This window comes from Plectropomus leopardus, chromosome 9, assembly GCF_008729295.1.
Source record: "Plectropomus leopardus isolate mb chromosome 9, YSFRI_Pleo_2.0, whole genome shotgun sequence".
Classification (NCBI taxonomy): domain Eukaryota; kingdom Metazoa; phylum Chordata; class Actinopteri; order Perciformes; family Serranidae; genus Plectropomus; species Plectropomus leopardus.
Window position 1 is genome coordinate 22197634 of NC_056471.1, and position 24466 is coordinate 22222099.

The 24466-nt window shown below is 41.9% G+C and overlaps 2 protein-coding genes across 2 annotated transcripts in view; one reads left to right on the forward strand and one right to left on the reverse strand.

The window, feature by feature from the left end:
* The first annotated feature begins 233 nt into the window (after positions 1-233).
* LOC121947774 (aryl-hydrocarbon-interacting protein-like 1) lies at positions 234-13709 on the forward strand. Its single transcript, XM_042492890.1, has 9 exons — positions 234-329; positions 2142-2321; positions 2689-2877; positions 4734-4910; positions 5490-5631; positions 10054-10277; positions 10599-10694; positions 12229-12370; positions 13003-13709. Exons 1-9 carry the CDS (start codon positions 234-236, stop codon positions 13707-13709), a joined length of 1953 nt encoding a protein of 650 aa, XP_042348824.1.
* Positions 13710-19307: 5598 nt separating this feature from the next.
* The window catches only part of drp2 (dystrophin related protein 2), a 105089-nt gene continuing 99930 nt past the window's right edge, over positions 19308-24466 (reverse strand). Inside the window, exons 22-24 of the mRNA XM_042493960.1 lie at positions 22507-22624; positions 22282-22368; positions 19308-21865 (exon numbers count right to left, since the gene is read on the reverse strand). Of these exons, the coding sequence (XP_042349894.1) occupies positions 21846-21865; positions 22282-22368; positions 22507-22624 (225 nt within the window). The 3' untranslated portion in view covers positions 19308-21845. The remainder of the gene's footprint in view (positions 21866-22281; positions 22369-22506; positions 22625-24466) is intronic.

Consider the following 24466-nt stretch of genomic DNA (forward strand, 5'->3'; position numbering starts at 1 on the left):
TCTGCAGGGATTGCCCACCAATCGCAAGGGTAGGCAAGAGATTAGCTCCTCAGATTAAAGTGTCCACCTCCAAACCCTGCCTAATCCTGCCATCTGTCAGAGAGCAGCTCACCAGCCAAGACTCTCTCCACTAGGCTAATTAGAAAGCCAGCGAAACACAGACCCAGTGAGGGAAAAAGGAAATCTCAGAAACACACACTTTTCTGTCTGGTACCGCTCACGGCAGAGTGACAATGGAGGAGACGTACCTGCTCAACCATCAGGGAGTCAGGAAGAAGATTCTGGCAGGAGGCTCTGGACCGCTGCCACACTTTCCACCTGGGACAAAGGTAGCAAGTCATAGTTAATATGATCACCTAAATGGCATTCAAATGAAATATGATAGGAAATTAGTCCTTGCATAATTATCATTGTGATGTAATTAATATTCCTCAGGAAAAAAATGCCTATTTTTAGCCATCAGTTGCATTGCCCACTTCAATTATACCCTGTTGAATTATTCATTAAGTGAAAATGTATTCTGTATCTGGCTCTTATACACAGAGCAAACATTTGGTCAACCAAATTGCAACATGTTTTTTGGCACTGTGTCTGTGTTTCTGTTCATCCACTGATCCGCTGGTCGCTGACTTTTTTCCCCTCCAAGTCAAATCCAGCCATATGGCACCAGGCCTGGACACGGTGACAAACATTTTCCATGACAATGCCAGCATGAATTTACCTGTGCGCCTGTATTACAGTGTGTGTGTGTGTGTGTGTGTGTGTGTGTGTGTGTGTGTGTTTCCCTCCCCGCTGAGGTGATTCCCAGTTGCTCACACAGTTATCTTACCATTATACACAATCTGTCAAGCTATAAATAGCAAGTTACATGGAGCCAATGTAATTTTTACAGTCAGAGTGCTGGTGGAGGCTTTTGAAGTCTGTCACATACACACAAACAGATGGATCACATAATGAAGATCAGCATGTTTGTGTTACATAAGAAGTGACTGAAATATATCGCAGAATTCTGTTAAATTTAACTTTCTGAAAACAAATACATTAAACTTAAACTTAAAACATTCAGTGAATTGTCAACAGTTGTAAAAGCTGACGTAGTTTTTTCCACCTACTGTATTCTGATTAATGTCAGATATACAAATCAATTTCAAGAAGGAAAATGGAGAACATACACATATGTGCCAATACTTACATTATACATGGACTTTCTGAAAAACAGTCCCACAGAAGAGTTTTCTATACTAAAGTTATTTTTGTTTTACAGGAATACTTTCAGTTTGTGAAGAAACAGAGAATTAAAAAAACGAGAAAATTCTTGATGTATTGAAGTCACAGGGGTCCACATTTAACAGCAGCAAAATGTTATTAAAGTGTCTATTTAGAAGCTATTAAACAACTCCTGCAGTATAATCCAAGTCTCATTTATGGAGTTGTTTGCTCAGTACTTCCCAAAAAAGCTAATGTTAAAACTGAACTAAAAGTTATATTTTCCTCTGCTCTTATTAATGCCAGACTCCTTTGCCAAAAATGGTCACTTTACTTTTGTGATCACAGGAGCTGCTGGTGAGTTATTGTGTGATTGATGAATCCAAATTAACCCTTTAAAACACCAAAGCTACACAGTAACACAAACTAATGCGCCTTTTTCACTGCACAAAAAACCTGCTAACACCCGCTAACATCTCTCTTTTTAATATAACGGGAAAGGTTACAATTGGCAATCAATTGCCAAATGAAAACAAAACACTTGGGTGAAAACACTAATTTTAGCTCCCTTACTGGTGAGATACAATGATGTGCAGTCACAAAATACCACACGTCTCTGCCTAAGCAGCACTCAACCATCAGTCCAAATTAGTGTGCACCAAGTGTGGAAGAGAGAAACTTAATAACTTAATACTTCTATGACTTAAATTCATCAAGAATTATTTTCTCAGTTTCGTCATTCACTGGAGGCACGCAAGGAGAAACTACATTTTGGGCTGTTAGTTCGAAGTAACAGCCTAATTAATATACTGTATTGGCAAACTTAACACCACAACTAGATTTTTTGTTGTTGTATTCAGATATATTTAGCTTATGAAAAGTTTAATTCTACAACATCCACTCTGACACTTCCTGTCCCCTGCCCTCTGTCCCAGCTCATTTTCCATTTCCAGACACTGCTGGATGACTTTGAACGAACAGTCATCGATGACAGTCGACTAGCTGGCAGGCCGGCTGAAATCTTTGTCGGAAAGATGTTCAAGATGGAAGTCTGGGAGACCCTGCTGACATCTATGAGGGTTGGAGAGGTGGCTGAGTTCTGGTGTGATGCCGTTGTGAGTTGAATTACAGGCGCACAAACACACCAAGACATTAGGCCACCTAAAAGAGGTCCTAATGAGTGTTCACAAGCGAGGAACGGGCGCTTTGCTCGTCATTATGATGCACATTAATCAACCTTCTGAAGGCTCCTACATGCTCAGTATTATAAACATAAACAGAGCAATCTTTCTGTGCAAATTTTAGTGGTTTCTTTCTGGAGAAAAACGTAATTTGCAAGTAAAATTGTAGCTTTTTTTTTATGTTTTCCTTGTCAGGCTGATTGGTGCTGGCTGGCAGCACCGCGGGGTTAGCATGATTAAGTGCTTCTATGTTATGTTGCAGACCTGTTGTTTATGTTTTGTTTATGGGATTATTTTGCAGCACACAGGCTTGTACCCCATCGTGTCCAAAGGAATGAGGCTAATCGCTCAAGGGAAGGACCCCCTGGAGGGCCAGAGACACATGTGTGGCATGGGAAACATGTTCAACTATCACTCCACTGGTTTCCCAGAGCTGGATGAGCTAATGAGAACTCCTCAACCACTTATATTCATCATGGAGCTGTTGCAGGTGAGCACAAGTGGCACAACACTGTATGTCAAACTGCGTAGCAAAAGAGGATGACAATGTAGAACAGTGAGCTGTCTTCTCATTATTAGCTTTTCTCAGATTTTAGCATCTATAAACATAAGCTGACAGTAAACAAAGACACTTTTACCTATTCATCCAACCCTCTTCTTAGAACCGAGGCACTCCTACATACTATTTTTTGAAAATTCACTGACAAAAATGACAAGTCAAGTTACTTCTTCCTGAAATATTCAGCTTTGAAATAATATATTTTCTGGAAAAAAAGCTTGAAACTCACCAGGTGGTCCAGTAGCAGTGGCAAATTATCATCCTCCCAGTTTCAGAGAGTTTCACATGCTGCTCTGTGCACAAGTTGACAACTCTTCAGTGGTGGAGGAGGAACTCAGATCCTTAACATAAGTGGAGGCAGCAAAACAACAATGTAAAAACAGTCACAAGTAAAAGTCCATTCAAAATAACAGTATTACCAACAAAATGCACTCACAGAGAAAATCCCAGCAGAGCTTCACACAACTTCTACCTGAGCAGTCTAATCAGCTACAAGACTGAGAACATCTGTGAGTTGCAGAACCCTTAATCCGAGGTGTGGACTTGAGTCACATGATCTGGAATAGAGGTGCAAATTAAAAGACTTTGGACTCAACAAAATAAAAAAAAAACTTGCAACTTGACTCAGACTTTAATACCAAAGACTCACAACTTCACTTTGACTTGACCCATTTTTCTTTTTTTACAAAAGTGCGCAACAAATACATTGATTCCCCTAAATTTATGAATCAACTCACATTAATGCTTTTCACTCCCAGGAAGTCAACACTTCCCCAAATCATCCACTTTGCTTGAACCAATCCTACAGCATTCAGTCAAGGTGCAGGAGTTTCTTTTGCATGACTGAGCACCATTTGGATATAAACGACACCAGATACTTTAGTTTGTAGAGGTATTAAATTATAAATTATATATTCTGTGTGGAGATGTTCCAATACCATTTTGTTCTCCCATAGCTAATTCTGATGCCTTTTTTATAACAGCAAACATTTTCAGGAAAACTACAGTTTTATCAGTATGTCAAAGTTTGTCAATGAATAACATAGTCAAGCAAAAATCAACATCACTAAGTGTACACTCTACTTGGAATAAATATTCTCACCACTTAACCTTGACGTGGACTGCCCATTTCTACATGAAAAGCCATTAATGGTTTCAGCTCTCCATCTATGCTCCCATCAAAGACACCAGACTCCACTGGGGAAAAACAGTAATTTTACCTCTCTTAACACAGGGGCTGCTAGTCTACCGCTGCCTAAATTAGTTTGTTTATGTCATTAGGTGACTCTGCATTTGAGAAAGCTAGTTTGGATTCATCAAAGTCACACAAATAACACAAACTATCTAACTGATTAAGGCAGCTTTAGATCAGAAGCTCTTGTGTTCAACAATGTTAAATGACTGTTTTTCTTAATGGAGTCTGGCTTTGAAGGGAGCAATCTACCTGGTTCAGTTCCCCATCGTAAACTGATATCGCTCGTTTTAGAGTGGGACTATTTTTTGGTGGCTTAAATACGATTTACTGCTGCCCCCATGAACAGTAGTGCATTACTTAGCTTCCATGTCGGTACTCCTGCCTGCTTCTCCAAACTGGGCATGTGCTGACTGACATGTACGCTATGTAACACACTGACTGTGGATAGGTACCTCATACACTTCAGAAGATCCAAACTATCCCTTTAACTTCTTTTCACTCCCCTTTAGCATTCACTCTCACTTCTATCAGTGGAGTTTTTTGTTGACAGTCTGGTCCTGCTGTGCTCTCCCCCTGCCCCTGCCGCTTCCAGGTGGGAGACCCCATGTCGTACCAAAGGGAGTCGTGGATGATGGATAAGGATGAGAAGCTGCAGACGGTGCCAATTCTCCACATGCAGGGCAATGCGCTGGTCAAGCAGAGACAATTCAGAGAGGCTGCCAGCAAGTACAAAGAGGCCGTCCTGCTGCTAAAAACAGTCCAGTCCAAAGTGAGTGAAGGATTAGGGGAGAAAGATGGGATGGAGGGAGAGAAATGAGTGATGTGCAGGCTTGTTAATATTGAGGGTTTCTCGTGATTATAGGTTTTTGGGACATGCAACTCTAGCTCTTTTCCAGTGGGAGACTCCTGTTTTCCTCACTGTGTCTCTGATTACAGGCGGTAGGGTGGGAGGGTTGGCAGAGAAAAGAGGAGGGAGAGCGGTGGAGAACAGTCTAAGATGAAACGGGGGAGTAAGGATGGAGCAATATTGGAGGGAGAGTTATGTATGAGATGTTCTGATAAGAGTGTAGAGGATTCTTTGTGCGAGAGAGTGATTTCTGGCAGCTTTAGACATATTCACAAGTTTGATGTTGGAGGCTTGAAGATAGTTGGCCTGTGCACAAAAAGCTTGTAAACCTCTGATTGGCAGAGATGAGGCTTCGGCGTCCCAAAGTTATGTCATGTTCGAGTCTGTGTGAAAATATTTAAACCTGCAGAATTCAAATGAATTATCAAAAAATGTGTAGGAGATGCCAACAAACACAACAGCACTGATCATGGCCTTGTTCTTCCATCTGTGCGTGTGCAGGAGATGCCGGGTGACATAGACTACATTAATCTGGGTCGAATGATCATCCCCCTGGAGCTGAACTACTGCCAGTGTATGCTGGAGCTGGAGGAGTATTATGAAGTTATAGAGCACACCACCGAACTGCTGGAGAAACACAAAGGTAAACGCCTGGTTGGACTCTGATAGATGGAATTGTTTTATGATTACTAATTAATTCTCGTTTTTGGCACTGAAACACGTCTCTACTTTACCCCTTCAGGGAGAGTTGACTGAGGGCAGTGTCACCTAGCTTCATATTCACAAAGCTGCATCAGTTTTAGGAAATATGCTTATTTCAAAGACTGATACGACTCTCATGTCTGTTGGTTAAATATTAAGCTGAATCAGGAGAAAGTCAGCATGGTTGAGCATAAAGACCCGAGGCAGGAAGAAACGGCCAGCTTGGCTCTGTCCAAATGTGGAAATTCAGATTACCAGCATTGTTAGAGCTACCATGGTTTGGACCATGAAAGCATTAAGAGAACTGGATATAGCATTGGAGGCAGGGCTCTGTTCATTCCTATGAAAGTTGCTCAGTGGCACATAAAGCCAAAAAAAGTTCAGCTGCAGCCTATAAAATTACCAGGACCAGAACTGTTTCTGCACTCTGGTTCATAGAGCAGGCCCACTGAAGACTTCACCTGCCGAGCCGGCTACTTCTAGTTCAACGCTAACCTGAATAAGGATAAAATGATTTAATCCTGCAGCTCTTCTAGACTTTCCAGATGTTATTGGACCAAATAGATCAAATTCTGATGGTAGGTGAGTCATTTTCAACGTTTTTCTGAGGGCCAGAGGGCCTTAAAGTTAATAAGACAGGCCAAACTGTGGAATTACAACCTCCAGGTACATCATGTGATGACACTGAGCCCAAAAAGACATTTTAGGCAATTTCCCCTCGGGGATCAATAAAGTATTTCTGATTCTGATTTTCAAATGACCTACACTGAGACTTTTCTAAATCAGCAGATCATTTTTTTCGAGGTACATCAACTTCCTAATATTAACACTTAAATAGCCCTAATTTGAATCGTCAGGTCCTGAAAGTTGTAAAATTCACGAATAGCCAAATCTGTAAATATATTTTTCATTCATTGTTCATGTTAGTGAACCTGAGAGCCAGCAGTTTATTTACTTTTTAACTTCATGTGCCACTGAATAGGAACAAACGGGGCTCCGCCTTTAACACTGTATCCAGTTCTTGTTATACATCCATGATCGTACCTGGATCTGACTATGAGCCTAAAGACACTAAAGACAGGTCGTGGTGAAATTGACTTCTCAGTCACCAAGTTTTAAAGCAGACTCTTTTGTATTGTATATTTTCTTCTAAATGGGACCATAATTTACAAATGATTGCGACCATAAGTTCATTAGGTAAAATGACTAAAGTAATAAATTACGTGAGATGTCGGGTCATTTTCTCTTTGACAAAACAATCGGACTTCTTTTTGAAACCAATGGAGACGCCCCTTTCTGCCCATAAGAAAAATGTAGGTTTGAGGCATTTCCACATTGCCTTTACTTTCCAGACCCAGAGGCTACGTTCACGTCTTTTATACACTCTCTGGCTTGTAGAATATTTTCTTTAACCTTTTGTCGGAGCCTGGTTAGTCAAGTCCCTCTGTCTTTCACTCCCAATGCTAAAACATGTCCTTTTTTTAAAAACACAATTATTTTTTTTTTACAGACAAACACAAGAATTGTAACAACTGTTTTCTTAACTCAGCAAAAAAAAAAAAAAAGTATTTCACAAAATGTCAAACTATTTTTGTAATCACATACGTGAAAAGCTGCTCAGTGGTGAGTAAAATGAGAGCCTGCACTGAGTTACTTCCATTTCGGGATATGAGACAAACAATCATTTCAAACTATTGTAAAATCTGACAGGTCGGGGTCTGGTGCCTGCGCTGGCTTTATTGCGCTGGCTGTTGTATGTTGCAGCTGTGTACTCAATGAGAGAGTGTGTGTAGGAGAGCTGAGGTTGACATCACAAAGGGTTTTATAGTTGGAGCAGCCCTGGGCATTGTACTGTCATACCCATGGCTACTCATATAATCCTGGAGGAGCTCACACGCTGGCAGTCTCCACTTCAAAGCCTTATGAATTATGCCCCTCACCCAGAGACAGGATCCACAGAGGCAGCTTTTATTTTGCTCTCTGTCCCTCAGCCCGGATTCCCAGTTTTATATTCGTCTTTGTGTGGCAGGAGGAGATGTGCGGTTGTGAATGTGCGTGGTTGTGTTATGTTTGTGCTCGAGCTCGTGCGGGAGCAGGAGGTTTGGGAATGCACACGAGAGTGTAGCAGTATTGTGGGATTGATGGGCAGGAGATTGTGAGCTCCACTGGCCCAGCACGAGCTGTTGTAACAAAACTGCTCTTCAGATTGGGTTTATAAGAATGATCCACACCAGCATCACTCCTCCTTTCTCTGCTTCTTCTTTTCCATGTATTTAGTTTCCATTTTCTGACCGTTTTATATCTCTATACCCTTAGTTTCTCCTCTTCCTCTCCCTCTTAATTGTCTCCCTTTCCTTGGTGTTGTTCCCCCCGTCGTCAAAATCATATTGTCTGTGTGGTGATAAATCTGCCACTCTGCTGCTGTTTCATCCCTTCAGCCCAGTTGTTCTTTAGAAAAGCACCCAATGGCAGCTCACTGCAGTTTCTCAGCTTCTGCCAGAGGCAACAAAGAAATCTGTTTAAATGTTGGCTGAATGAAGAGTTAGCGTAGAGGGAAATTAAATGCAGAGGAACAGAAAAAAACTGAAGAATCAGTAGGTCTCTAACTGAGCACAGGAGTCTATTCTGCTGAAACAGAGGAATCACAATGTATGTGTGTGTGCATGTTCATGTGTTTTAGAAGAAGAGTGCGACATTTTGGGGAAAGATTGTTATTTTCTGGCCAAAAAATTCCATGAAAAGATTTATTCTTATCTTATATCTCCGTGTTAACTACAAGTGCCGTTTAGCATTAGCTGCAGCCACGAACATGCATGTATCCACGCACTGTTTCTTTTTGCCAAATTGCATGAACAGTTAATTAGCTATCCTTTGGCTCATGACCAAAGGAATGAAATCTTGGGAAAATCTGTTTCCCAAGTTATATGTTTTTTTGCAATAGGCTACTGCAACACACAAATACACACACACACACACACACACACACACACACGCACACACTTGACCTCCATGCCAAATTTCAGTCTTCTAGTGCAGACACTGTGGCCCCTAAAGGGTTGGGAAATTTTGGTGGACCAGTTGAGTAGAGCTGCTGGTAGCAGCCAGTGATAGGGTTACCATGGTCATGGAAACCTGGAAAAGTCATTTCACTTTTTTGTCCTCCAGACCTGGGAAAAATGGAATTAGTAAAATCCATAAACGTTTTGGAGAAGTTATGGATTTTGTGTGTAATGTAATGTATTGACCATTTTCATGGACAGATTTGCATGCCATGTAACATAACAGCACATTTTTCTGCAGCTGTTGACGCAGCGTAGTTCAGATATGCACTGATGTATGACAATATTTTGTTTGGCATCATTTATTTTTCTACATTTTCATCCTGCATTCAATCTCTGATTTAAAATGTAGGGTTATAAAACCAAAGTCTCATATCTATCTGTGCCCCACAACTACTCTTAAGTTGTACTACATTTTTGAGATGGAGCAATTTTTCATGTTATACATTGAAAATGGTCATGGGAATTTTATTATGGGTCCTTAAAAGTCAGGGAAAAGTTTTACATTTGTTTTTCATGAAAATGTGTGGGAAGCCTAAAATAAATAAATAAATAAAATAACAATAATAATAACAATAATAAAAATAATAAGGCTACATCTAGCAGTGAATTATCTTAGCTTAGCACAGACTGGTAACTTGAAAACAGCTTGTCTGGCTCACTCCAAAATCCATCTCTATAGCTCACTAACATGCTGTTTCTTCTTTGTTTCATCTGTACAAAAACCAAAGTGTAAAAATGTCAATTTGCTGCTTTATGTATGGGAGTTATGTGCCGCACTATTTCTTGGCCAGGCACAGATGCCGCCCATAAAATGGCAAAGTGTTGTTTTGTAACCTTCTTTCTAACAAATTAAACAACAAGATATAATGTGTTAATTAGTAAGCTGTAGAGTTGGATTTTGTTATTGTTGGGTAAAGCCAGGCTGCTGTTTCCAGTGCGAAGCCAAGCTAACTGCCTGCTGGATGTAGCTTTATATTTAACACACAGACATGAGAGTGGTATTAATTATCATCTATCACGAAAAAGCCTGTATTTCAAAATTTCAATTTTTACAACATAATACAAAATGCTTTAGTGAGGAATAAAGATATATGCATTTTTGGTGTATTAGTTATTTTTCAAACACAGGGCTGGTTATAAATACACACACTGACAGCACACACACCTACACACTGTCCCAAATACAGACAAATCGCCACCTCAGCCTCAGCACACAGAGCGGGTTTATTATTCAATATTTCAAGGTTCGACACTAATAACTCTGTTTTTATTCATGCTTTTCTTATTTTTGTGTTTCTCAGACTGTGTGAAGGGCTACTACAAGAGAGCCAAGGCCCACGCTGCCGTGTGGAATGAAAAGGAAGCTCGGAGAGACTACAACATGGTGGCCAACCTAGACGTCACTCTGGCCGGCCTAGTCAACAGAGAGCTGAGGACCCTGTCAGAGAACATGAAGGAGAAGTATTGGGAGGAGAAGGAGCAATACTGGAACATGCTGGAGAAAAAGGAGAACAAAGATGAGGAGGTGAAGAAGGAGGAGGAGGAGGAGGAGGAGGAGGAGGAGGAGGAGGAGGATGAAGACAAAGGAAAACAAGAGGACAGTGAAAGTGTGACCACAGAGAGTAAAGATGAAGTGGAGCAGGAAAAAGGTCAAGAAGAAGAAGAATCTCTTTCCAGTGTTTGCGCCGAAGCCCATAAAGAGGAACCTGGGGGAAATAAAGTCACACAAACCGAGGGAACAAATAACGAAGAGGAAGCGGGCTCTTCTGACATCAATCCAGACGCTGCCAATAAAGCAGAGGGAAAGGACTGGCAGCAGATGTTGCGCCTGGTCATGTTTCTGCAGAACGAAGGAAACTTCCTCATGAAAGAAAACCACTTTGAGGAGGCTTCTGAGAAGTTCAAGGAGGCCTCAGGATACGTGGACTTCCTTCAGAGTACGGTTAGTGTCACTGACAATGTGCCGAAGATGTGTTAAAGCACGCACAGGAGTAAGGGCAGATAATGACACAATAGCCCCCCTGGGCACAGATATGCAAAAGGCCCCACTACCTGTCCTACACGGGAGCAAGACACACGGACTTTGTGCTGGTTCTGCTTCTTTTTTTTTTTGTTGTTTTGTGTTTTTTGGTAGTTATTATGTCTCTTTTATTGGATTTATCTCTGTTGAAATTTGGTGTGGGGTCATTTTGTCTCTTACTAATTGTTTTCGGCATCTTAGTTGTTGTTTTGTGTCTCTTTGTTGTTGTATTGTGTCCCTTTGTGGTCGTTTTGTTCTTTTTTTTAGTTATTTTGTGTCTCATTGTAGTTTTGTTTCTCTTTGTAGCTGTTTTATGTCTCTTTATTTTTGTTTTATGTCTCTTTTTAGTCATTTTGTGTTGCTTTGTGATTGTATTTGTAATTATTATTTTGTGTCTTTTTGTAGTGGTTTTATAAGTCTGTAGTTATTTTGTTTCTTTGCTGTCGTTTCTTACCTCTACGTGGCTGTTTTATTTCCCTTTGTGGTGTTTTTGTATCAATGGTTATTTTGTGTCTATTTGTAGTTATTTTGTGTATTTTTGTTGTCATTTGTGTTTAATTGTGGTTGTTTTGTGCCTCTTTTTTCCATTTTATCTCTCTTTGTGGTTGTATTGTGTCTCTTTGTGGTTGTTTCGGTTTTTGTTTTAGTATTTGTGTCTAGTTACGGTCGTCCAATGTCTGTGTTTTCTTTGTAGTTGTTTTTGCCCTTACAATAGTCATGTCTGTTTTCTGTTCCTTTGTGGTCATTTTGAGTCTCTTCTTGGTCAGTAGGTGTTAATTTGGGTCACATTTTGCAGGTGGAAGCCCAAGGGGGCCCCTGTGGACCCATTCAGTATCCATCCACGCACACAAGTAATAATGTAATAAAAAAGTATTTTTCTGGAAAATGTAAAATTAAACCCTGTATGACGACAGTGATTATCCAGGTGAATGTGACGATTGATGCAGAGCAGATTAACAGACCACTCCACTCAGCGTGATGAATGGATCGAATGTGCCAGAAAGTACTCTCACAAAAGGATTGTGGCGCACAAACTATAATCATCTGTCATTGTTTCTTTTTTTTTTACTGAAGAGCAGCTGTGGCATTGTAGGTAGCGAAGTGAAGAGCAGAGAAAAGAGCGCTAAATATAACAGCACAGATATCAGTGTGACAGCACTCGCCCGAGCTTTTCTCCTCTCCCTCACTCCTGCAACACCTCGCTGTCTAACTCCCTCACGCCTTTTACACACATCAAACTCCCTTTTCTTATCCACCCACCTTCTTCCATCTTCATTTCTCCTCCTGTTCTTGCAACCCTTTACCTCATATCTCTGTCCTTTTCTTCATCACGCATTACAGTTTCATCTCTTTCCTGTTGTCACACTTTTTGTTTCATCTTTTCAACATTTTCTCTGCCATCTGTCACCACCACCATCACCTCCTACCCACCTTGATCTCTCCGTGTACTCTGCAGGTGGATCGACAGGGCGAGGACTGGGAGTCGCTGGAGAAGGTGCGTCTTCCGCTAACTCTCAACCAGAGCCAGTGCAAGCTGGAGCTCAAACAATACCAGCAAGTGGTGGAGCTCAACAACAAGCTGCTGAAGAAGCATAAAGGTAAAACATGTTAGTGTGAAGATGAGAGTTTGAGGCAGAAGAGGACACAAAAAGATGCATTTTGATGTAGAAATAGGTACATGAGTATATATAAACACGCTCATTTTTTTCCCCCTTACACACCTTCATTTTTGAGCTTAAAAATATCAAGATCTGTTGCTTATACAAATGCCTGGCCCTCAGCAAACGCCTGCCGTCTTACTGCAAGAGTCCTTGATCTCTCTGTTTACCAGGGAAAGAAGAAACCAAACATTCACAACCGCATTGCTGAGTCTCTTCTTTCGTTCCCCCGGCTCCCACCCATGGACATCACAGTCAAAAATGAATTCATTGTTTTCTTTTTGTTTCTGCCTTGACTGAATTATTTATAGTTGAGGCTGATGTGAAATGGTTGTTCTTATGCTTTCCCTTCATTTACTTCTCTCCAACTTTCGCCTTCTACTTTGTCTGTCTCCTGTCTCACTGCTGGGGTTCACTGCAGTTGTTTCATCCTCCCTCCAGTAGTTTATATCAGCCTATAACTTTTTACCGCTTTCCAGTTTTAGTCTTGCTGACCTCCTGTGTCTTCTCTTTCGTCTCATACCTCATGTGGTCTTTACATGTCAACAATTATACTGTATTTTTTCCCGTAGGTAACTTTAAAGCAGTGTACCAGCGAGCACGAGCACACGCTGCTTTGTGCAACGAAGATGAAGCGCGGAGGGACTTTGCCATGGTGGAGAAATTAGACCCAAAGTTCAAACCGTTTGTCCGCCAGGAACTGAGAAAGCTGGCTGCAAGCGTGCGCTCCAAGCACGCCCGCCAGAACAAGACTTACTGGGAAACAACACAGGAGAAGTGGGGGCCTGGTGGGAGCAAGGCAAAGAGTGCGGCAACAAAAAAGTCTGTCAAATGTGCAAAGAAGGAAAAAACTGAAGCAGATAAGAAGACGCAAGACAGTGAAGGAGAAGACAAGGAAAGCTCAGAGAAACCCGCCTCTGCTGAGACGCAGGGAGCGGCTGACGCAGGAACAGAGAAAGATCCAGATGTGAAAGCAGAACAGCGTAATAAAGAGTTCGAGAGTGGGAGCGCGGGTGGAGAGGGGTTAGATAATGAAAATATAGAGAGTGTCGTGGTTCATGAAGACGGGCAGGGTGCACCAGATAATCGAGCGACAGATAGAGATAGCGATCCCGCGCCCACCAGCACAGGCAAAGATAATGTAGTGAGCAAGAGATCAGGGAGGGATAAGGGCGGCAAGAAGGTCAAATGCCAATCAAGTGCGGCACGGGGCCCGAGCAAAACAAGCAAAGGGAACAAAGCCACCTGTGATAAGACAGGAAACGGTGGCACTCAATAAGAATAGAGCAGTGGACAGGGGCAGCTGAGGGCCGAGAGACAAATAGACCTCAAAAGGAGAGTTCAGATCTTCGGAAGTGGGGATGTATGAGGTACTTATGTGTGGCAGCAGATGTAAGTCGGTACGCCCCAAAGCAAAATGCCGTGGACGGGGGCAGGTGCAAAATGAATTTAAGCCACTTTTAAAAAAAATAAAAATCAATATCAGTTGAAGTGTACACTATATTTAAAATATTTTCACCTCTTGAACTTAGAGCAGATAGGCAGTATCAACGGGGAAGCAGTTAATGGCTTCAGTCCCAATCTATGCTCTGACTAAGCCACCAGACTTTGATTGGAAAAACAGTATTTTAAGCGCACTCAGCACAGGAGCTGTTGGTCTACAGCTGCCTCGATCAATTAGTTTGTTTCTGTCATTGTGTGACTTAATTCAAACTAATCCCTCTAAACACCCAAATCACACATTAACATAAACAAACCAACTGATTGAGGCAGCTGTAGACCAGCATTTCCTGTGTTAAGCTGCGGACTTATCTTTAGTTAGTTATCAACAGTAGATGTCAGCTGGTACGCCCCCAGTTAGGAGGAGCAGGCAGGATTATCACCGGGGAAGCTAAGCAATGTACTGCTGTGGAGTGGGCAGCACAACTGTATGGTTTATTATTTTATCATTTTTATTTAATTTTTTTAAATTTTATTTTAGTATTTTTGCCATTTTACCGTACTGTAAGACAGCGATTTCCGACAGGGAACTAAAGCCATTATATCGCTCTCTTCAAGGCCAGACTCCATTGAGAAAAACAGTAATTTTACATCGCTGAACATAAGAGCTGCTGGTCTGCTGCTGACTCGATCAGTTAGTTTGTTCGTGTTATTGTGTGACTTTGGCTTTTAAAATGGTAAGTTCAGATTCACCAAAGCAACACATTAACACGAAAACTAATTGTTGATGCAGTGGCAGACCGCCTGCTTCGGTGAGCTAAATTTACTGTTTTTCTCAAAGGAGTTTGGTGGCTTTAACAAGAGTATAGATGGGAAACTGAACTGTCAACAGCTTCGCTCGTGGAACAGGCAGTCTGCAGCAAAGTAAAGCTGCAAAAATTTTTCTCAATATAACATATTCATGATTTTTCGAAAAATCAAAGTAAACTCATCCATTAGTAACCCCTCTCAGTCATCCATTACGATGCACTTGAATTGTGTGGCAGTGTATTTTTCTGCAGAGACTCTGCCCTCTGCCTAAATTGAATTTTTTTTCTTATTTTCCGTCTTCTAGACATTTATAGATGTGAGTACCTCCACAGTGATCAAGTTAAGTCGGTCTTTATAAAAAAAAGTAGCATCCACATTGCCAGACTGTAAGCAGCAGCCACCCAACAGACACAGAACAGGGGAAAAATGCAAAAATAGCAAGACCAAATGAGATTGAATCTAAGGTTGCTTTTTACTTTCACCATTCTGGCTCGCATGTTTACAAACAGCAACTGTCAATCCTGCAGAGTGTACCTTTAACTGATATTGATTTTTTTAGGTGGCTGCTGTCAGGACAAACACAACCATGGGCTCTTGATTTTATTATTTGGGCTAACACTCATCCACAGCTCCCATGGCACGGCTGTCTGTACTTATTTTATTCAGTTGTTAGACTAAGTGTAAGAGATGTAGGCCTACCTGTTGCCATGGTGTCCCTGCACTCTCAGACGGCTGTCAATCACCTCCATTTATTGTTTATTTATAGAAATTTAACATGCAAACAACAAGTTGAAACAAGAACTTGGTCGGGAGAAAGAGGAATCTCCTCGCTGCACTTCCTCCTCCGCTCACATCCACACCTGGTCTGGATTAACCCCTAATTACCTCGCCACGCCCCCTTAACGCAAGCTCTACACCAGGTAAGCCCAACCCACTTATCCTGACAGCCAATAGGGACAATGTGCCGTGACACTACAGAGGGAGCACATAGATATCACTCTGGTGTTAACTCCTGCTGGCCCCGCTGCGTGCGCAGCTCCTGCAGTCCGGACTTGTGGATCAGATGCAAGGCTCCTATTTTTGCGGACGTCGGAGCATTTCGCATAAATTCAGCCGAATCAAACAGAGCAGACAGGAAGTCAGAGAGCCCAAGCCCCCAGGAAGTGCGCCAGGCGTTGATGCAAAATTTACATAGCAGAGGAGAGTGAAATTACATGTTTGAGTCGGCCACGTGACGCACACTGGCCCTGACAGACTTTTCCACTTTGACTAACATGGAGAGAGAGACATCTGTAAATCAGTAAATATTACCATGGCAAATAAAACCATGGATCTATGAGGTCAAAACCCCGCAAAACATCACATATACTTGTCTAGATGTAAACCATCCGGGTTCATATCATTTGGAAAGTCTAAAAGAGCAGCAAGTTTAAATTTATTAGACCGCCATACAAACTAGCCGAGGCGCTCATCTGGAAGTCGGTTGCTCTCAGCCGTGTTCGGCTCTGGTTGGATTTATAATAGATCCATGGGTTCGGCCCCCGTTAATCTCTACTACGCGTGCTCTATTGGCCAGTAGATCTGGGTAATTTACACATTAATAATACATTCATGTTTTTGCCGGGCCCTTTGTGCCACTGAGCAGCTCTTATAGAAATGAACGAGGCCCCGCCCCCATGGCTGTATCAGACTTCGCTATAATACATCCACGAGATAGCCACACAATATTAAAATATCTGGTTAATTTTTTAGAATAAAATGCTCCGCGTTTACGTCTAAACGTATTTCACTTAACTACATCAACAAAACGTAACAATGAGCGGATCCAGGCCTGGAGTCAACAGCTCAGAGGTTTCCAGAGATCATTACTGACAACACTGATGAGGAGAAGCTAATTATGGAGGTGAAAAACCTCAAAATTATCCTTTTTATGAGGACAACCATAGAGAGGAAATGGCATGGAACAATAATCGGGAGTTATGGAGTTGTTACTTCTTCTTCTGTACTGATATAATACGCATGAATCTGTAATTACCGTGGGAACTCCTCGCCCCAATTATATATTCATGGGAGCATAATCATGTGTGCTTTGCATGTGACTTTGTTTTTTTTCTTCAATCGGAAGAAGGTCCAATAGCAGCTAGCTATTACTATAATACGTATGTCAATAAATCGATTCTCCCCTGGTGCTTGTATACTGGAGGAAGGACAGTAGTCCAATTAAATTGCCTAATTGAGCTTTAACTGTAGCGCGATTTAACTGTGCATGTAACCGTACTGACTGACTATGGATAAGAACCTCATACAAGCCCACTTTAATAGATCCAAACTATCCCTTTAAACTAGCAGCACTATGGGTGCAGAAAGCGAAACAGCAGGAGAGACAAGTGATAAACAGCCCAGCCTCAAATCTCAATAGGAAATATTGATTCTGCCACATACAACTCCAAATATAAACACAGGGAGTAAAAATAATATAAACAGCCCATATTTGGCACCATTCTGAGCTAAGTTTCATTATTCAGTTCTCAAAGGGATAACTGCAGGCACATGAAAAAGCACAGTTGGACAAGGAGTTTGCCAAATACAAAGTTTTTATTTCTGTACACAAAGAGTAGAAAGCAGCCAGTAACCCACTTGTTATTACAGTAAAAAGCCTTTCTTCAGAAAACTTTTTATACAGATTAAAAACTCCAGAGAAAAGACAGCAAGAAGTGTTTGAGTGCTAGACAATAACATCAAACCAAAAACCATTAAACAATAAACATTTAAATGATTAATGAGGTATATTAATGGTGATTTAAGAAAATAAAAACCTCAGTTCACCAGAAAGGTATGAGTGTGTGTTTATATACTGTATGTGTTAGTGTTTTCAACACCTTGTTTGAGGTTAGGTGATTCACTGCCCTGGTATGTGAGAGATGACATACAAGCTTAGATGCATGATAGTAAACATGTAGGTTGAGCACGGAGGCGGGGGTGTAATGATTGTTGACGTGTTGGCTGGCTACATGCAGTAACAGAAGTCTGGAGAGAGATAGCAGCAGCGTCCGCTCTGGGCTGACTCTCGTCTCTGGTGGAGAGCCTCGTTCTTCAATCACAGTCACGCCACAGGGAGCAGGGTGTATTTCAGCATGTGTGTGGGGAATATAGGGAGCCACTACCAGTATAGAGATGTGTACATGGATCAGATGATCGCACAGTCGGAGAGAGATGACTGCTGCGGCTGGATGACCATCAAAGTCAATTTAGATGTGGGTGTCAAACAGCAGCAGTGTAACATGAGGGGATAAACTGTATATGATAATACACTCTGTCATGGACGAAAGCCCTGAGAGGCAAGCTGCCTGCCACCAGTGGTCGTATTTTTTTTCTTACACAGTATAGAGGAGGCAGACTGAAATAAACACACTGGGTGGTTACATGAATATGGAAGCCTTAAGGTGCAAGCAAGATTTTTTTTTCTGCTTTAATTTTTCTTTTTTTTCATCTGTGAAAACAGGTGACAAATGTATTTTTTACATTTCTTTTTTATCTGTAAAAAAATATTTGGCACGATCAAGTTTTCAAAACCACAGAGCAAATTTAAATTTTTCATCCGTAAAAAGAGGTAAAAAGAATAATTTTTGTTATTTTTTTTTCATCTGTGAAAACAGGTGAAAAATATTTTATTTTCCAGAATAATGTTTGTAATTTTTTTTCAGCTGTGAAAACAAGTGAAAAGTATTTTATTATTTTGAGTTCTTTTTCCATCTGTGAAAAAAGGCGCAATTTTTTTATTTGTAAAACATCCCACCTATAAGGGGTAAAGTGTCCCCATTACTATGATTAACATTACAGTAAAATTACATTAGCTTAGCAGTCAACTTAAACCTAAGCTGGCTGCTAGTTAGCTGTGACCAATTTTTTTTTCTTTTTTTTTTCCGCTAGCTGGTGGGCTTACGGCTCATGTCAGTAGGCCTAAAAATTTCATCCACGAAGCACAAATTAAGTGCATGATATATAAAGAAACATACCGCATTTTATTATCCTCGATGCCTTTAATGCGAGCCGTTCGCTGCTGACAGTCATGCCTGGAGCTAAAGGCACCGTCCCTCCTTGAAGGGAGAGAGCACAGCGAGTCTCCCAACAGCCCACGAAGTGGTGAGATCTGTGCGAGGGGCTAATAGCAGATTATCATCGATTACAATACAATTCTAGCTGCAAGAAAGACAAAACAGTAATGTTACATAATTTGCTAACACACAATAGAGTATATTGAGGAATTAAAACTCACCTGGAGGAAAACATGAATGCTTTTCATCCTATTTAGTGCATATTTATGGCCAAATTAATATAACAACAACAAACACTTACAAAATGATTCTGAACAAAAAAGAAAAAAAATCACCTGTTTTCAAAGATAGGAAGGGGATTGGAAAAATAATCCTGAAAAAAAAAAAAAAATTACCTGTTTTTGCAAATGGAAAAAAAACTGATCACCAGGAAAAAACAATTCTCTCTTGCCTCTCAGGGCTTCCATACTCATGTAACCACCAACTGGATTTATTACAGTCTGCCTCCTCTATACTGTCTTAAAATAAACATGACTAACGACGACAGGCAGTCCTGTGGGGAGTTACTCCTCTTCTTCTTTTCACATGCTGTCGTTGCATCATTTTGTATATGGAGATAAAAGTGTGATCATCAATGCATAATGAGATGTGTGAACACCAATAAATTAATGTCCATGAATAAACATGACTTGTTGTGGCTTCTCCTTGTTTTTTCTCACTCACGAGCCGAGCTCTTTGTTCTGACTTGTGATTGCCTCACCAGAAACACACTCTTAAGTGAAGCCAGTGTGGATCCAACAGATGATAATGACTACCTTCAGCAGCTAAACAGCAACAGGCTTCAGGGGAGGTGAAAGTGGAGGAGATGAGATGGGGCGCTCTCTCTTGCTTCCCTTAAGGCTATTAGCATTTGTATTATGAACGGCACGTCACCTTTCCAACTTGCAAACCTTTGGAACTGCATCCTTGGGGACAGTTCCCTAGCAACAGTATCAAAACTAACAGGCAGCGAGCGCAGAGGAGGACGGTGTCAAAATGTGAGCGCTGGGTGCCTGGAGGGGGGAGCCCGTAATGAATGCAGCACATGGGTTTCAAACTTGCGTGTGAGGTCAGAGTGCCGTTTTAAGGTTCAAGATGAATTCCTAACCGGGTATATTCGCGTTTTCTGTGAGAACGAGGCGCTGCAATTTACCGAGAAACACAAAGAGCCACAGCTTACTTTTTTTCAGGCATCTTCTTGTCCTGCTTCTGGAGATTTCGCTGTGGCAGGCACATCAAAGTGGATCTCTCCCACCAGCCCTCGAGCAATAACTGGATTGGGGTTTTTTATCCACCTTTTCTCTCTTGTTTGTCAGATCTGTAGTCGCTCCAAGCACCCCCTGCATCAGGGGTTCACCCATAAAAGCCCTATTTAACTGGTTGCAACGTATATGGATGTACATGCACCATGAGCCGCACTTTTCCATTCTTCCTGTTAGCCCACAGTAATCGCATAAAAGACCGATGCACGAACATACACCCTGATGCAACCTCCTTCCCTGAATATAAAAAAAGAAGTCCATAAAGACCAACTCTTATTTTATATGGATTCAGTTTGGTTTTAAGGCATTCACTGACTGTGCTATGTGTAGACCAGAACGCTCCCTACGACCCTGACACGATGAGGGCAAAGCCATTTCAACCACTCATCTTTGTAAATCTAAAAGCAATTAAGTACACATTAGTGCTGGAAAATGAGGCATGTAGAATCAATAGCTGCTGTTCTTTTCACATCTACATGGCGAAGAGGGATTATTAAGGATGATGTCAGCGCAGGACCGCGTAATATGGTGGTGTTGCCCCCCTGAAGTGTCGATTGGCCGAGCAGAGAAAGAAAGAGAACTTCAGCCTTGCAGCACTATCGCCCAGAGCTGTTTCCTTCTCTTTCTGCGCACACAGCAGGAGAACGCTAAGATCCCAGAGCGGGCGCCTGCATGCTGATATTTATCGGCAGACATTTCCTCAACAAAACCCAATTTCAGCTACAATACAAATTGGCTCAAAACGGAGAGCGCGTCTGAACCCCGCAAGCCAAAGAGATGAAATGGATCTCCATTTTTTTATATCTGTTTTTTTTAGTGATGCAGCATGGCATGTTATTGATCATGCAGGGAGTCATTTGTGCACAATGAGGGAAGGCTGCATTGTAAATAGGGAGTGTAGATGTAGCAGCATATGTGTGTGTGTGTGTGTGTGCGTGTGTGTGTATGCGGTGAGTGTGCGTGGTTCTGTATGAGCATAAAGGGCTCGCTTAGGAGAAGCGAGCAATGAGAGCAACAAGCAGTTTGAGAGGATTAGAGGAACACAGTGTGTGCATACAGAGGCGCTGTGCTAGCGGGCACTTTGGCTGTCTTAAATAAATCATGGATTTAACTGATGATGTGTCATTCTCACAAAGTAAATAAGCTCGTTGTGGGTGCTGTCAACCCCCTGACAATCTGCACCACAGCCACATGAAATGCAGTCAGCCCAGCCCTGATCTAGTTTACTCTACTCGCAAGCTTTAGCACACCACCTCCCTTCAAAAAACAAAAATAACAACCATGATAACACATTCAAGGACGGAAAAAAAAGAAACACAGGCGTTACAGGCTTTCTGACAAAACAAAGGGATTTTCTTCATATTCCTTTTTGCATTTTTTTTAAAAGTTCTCCTCATCGAAGGTCCAATTTGTGCTGTGGACATATAAAGCTTCACTCCTCTGAACGACTACACGAATACTGGTGAGCACAGTGTCTTGGCTGAGCACGTTCCTTTTACTTTTAGTCTCTCCCTGACCTGCTGCTAACGTTAGTTTCCTTTGGCTCGTTAACACGGTGTCAGGCTGCGCCTCTGAAGTTAAGCTGCGCAGCCCGGCCAAACGGACATCAGTGTGAGCCTTTAGTGGTTTGCATGAAAAAGGCTTTTAGTGCACAGATTCCAGTGGAGGGTTAGCTCTGGGTATCATAGCCGCTGCAGTGGTCACAGGGGCCTGGTGTACTGTGGCCTGACCTCAGCCGTGTGGAGCTCCTCCCTCTGCCATCAGGCGTCCTCTCAGGCTCTCACTCTGCTCCTCCAGGCCCACGTGGGGTTAGATGTGTGAGGTGGTGCCTGAAATTAGGAAACAGAAGAAGGGTAAAAAAAAAAAAAGAAAAAGCTTTTACAACTTTAGAAACGCGTGCACAAGGCTGAGAAAATGTTCTTGCTTATAACCGAGGAGGCTATAATTATGATAATCCCTTTCTTTGTTCAAGTTACAGGCTTTGGACTGCCCAGCAAATTGCGTTTTAAATGCGACGGGACAGTTTGCAAAGTGTGCGACAGTGACGCTCCCTTTCTCTCTCTGTGTGCTGCTGTCTCTCTTTATCTTACTCCTCCTCCCTGCCATTTAATCTCACAGGCCCTCCCCCCGACTATCGACCCACAGCAGTACATATTTGCTCTCCTCTCCATCTCTCCCTCTCCCCAGAGTGATGGAGGAGCAAAGAGTCTGTCTCTAAAGCGTGGGCTGCTACAGCAGGACTCACCCGGTTCTGAAGGGAAGACGTTTCTCAGCTGCTCGATGACCTCCTGGAGCTGCAGCACTGTATCCTGCTCGTGCTCCATATCATCTCCTTAACACATGCAGAAAGAAGGTTACACCTCTAGGAATGGTTAGGTGGCAGAAGGGGAGGGGAGGATGCATGGTTTTAAATTCAACGTGCGTGCATGTGTCAAGCCCAAATCTAAAAGCTTGGCTGCACGTCGCTGACCTGCTGCTTCAGTGTCAGTGGTCTCTCTGCTGGCCGGCTCCCCGTGGTGACCCCCTCCAGAGACGGGAGAAGACAGGGTTGACGGCTCTGATCCGTTGGCCTCCGAGTCATCTTTGGGCTGTTTTTAGGGGAAGACTGATTATCAATTAAATCAAATAATTGCTTACATCCATCATGTTTCAGGCTGCGGAGACATTTAGCCTTTCACACAGTAATGAATGTGATAGTTAATGGCACTTAGCCAGCAGCCCTTGATCTCTGAGCAGAACTGTTATTATAAAAACGAAAAAAAAAAAAGCCTATTTTCACCCGACAGCCGTTACACAAAATCATCAGGTTAGTATGATTTGCGCTTTGATTGACGCATAAAAAGGTGGTGAATTGCAATGCACACAGCAGCACTGCAGACATTGGTGCTTGGGGGAGGTCTCGAATCACAATCAAAGATGCATAATGTAACTCAGGAGGATATTCCCAAATATCACATATATATGCAGCATCTTTTGTATTGTTTTCAGCAACACTGTAGCAATACTCAGGAGGTGAGTAAGTTCAGTAGTTGCAGTGAAGCTGGGGTGTCTGCAGAGATTGGGAGGAATTCATACATAAACTTGCACAGGCTACAAAAGCAGATTTCACTGATTTTATTTTTTGAGGAAATGAAACAGTGATATTGGTCCTGGGAGAGAAAGAACTGCATTTTTTTTCACCCAGGAATGTGCACCTCCTTCTCCTCCTCCCTCTCTTCCTCTTTAATCTCAGTATCCAAGTATTTAACCTGAAGTTGCATCCTGTCTCCTCTTCTCAGTGTCTCCCTTGTCACTCAGTCCCTTTGCTGTCTCTTTATTCAGTGACCTGCATGCACAATTTACATCTGCACTCCCACAGCTACGAATTTAAACTTTCTAATTAAACTAACCTAGTAATTGTTATCAGCTCCCACTCTTCTATTCATCTCCTTTTCTTTGCATCACAGTAAATCCCTTTATATTACACTCCCAGTGTGTTAAGGCCCATCTTCTTTCTTAACTCTCTCTGTACCCTTTTTCTTCTGGTGTTTCCATTTCCATTGCACAATAGTATATTATCAAAGTTCAGAATTTACATTTTTCAAAGCAGTTTTCAATTTGCATGTTACTTTATTGCCTCTTAGGAATCTATGTGAAACACTCCACTACCAAATGAATACACTGTGATGAATACAAATGTTGAAAAGCACTGAACGTCTGTGTCTGCTTTGCCCTTTATTCAAGCTGCAGCTTCACTTTAGTTGCATGTTAGAAATACAGCAGTTCACCAGAGCATCTTAGCAGAGCAGATGCTGTTGCTGATGGACACATTAGGACTCATTAGTGACCAAAGGGTTCAAAGTTTTGACCTTCAGTGTTCATCAGGGGCCCCAACAACAAAGGCCTGATAACCTTAAATGAAAAGTCAAGATTTTGGAACCATTAGTGAGACTCTGTCAGAGACTCTTAAGCAGCGATCAGACTCAAAGGGAGTTAGATCACAGATGGAGGCAGGAGCCTGACCACGGAAGGCTTTCAAAACCTTAAAATCAATGCTAAGACTCACAGGTAAACAAGTGAGGGGCAGAAAGGATTGGAGTGATGTGGTTGCTTCTCTGAGAACGTGTTAAAAGTCTGACAGCAGAAGTCACGCTGGAAAGGGCTTCGTACAGAGATACTGGCCACCTTCAGCTTCGACATACCATTAGATCCATCATATTTTGTTTTAGGGGCAATCGCCAGTGGAACTATTGATAACATTAAGGTTCACTTGCTGCATATCTTTTTATTGCTGGCAAAAAAATGATAATTCTATCTGGGCTCAAACCACTGCGTTTCATCCTTCATCAATGGCAAGACAAGTCAATGAATTTGTACAAAAATAACGGCAAAATTTCAGGTTTTTAAGTCTAAGGGCTTCTGTAATTACATATTTTAGATTACAAAAGTGA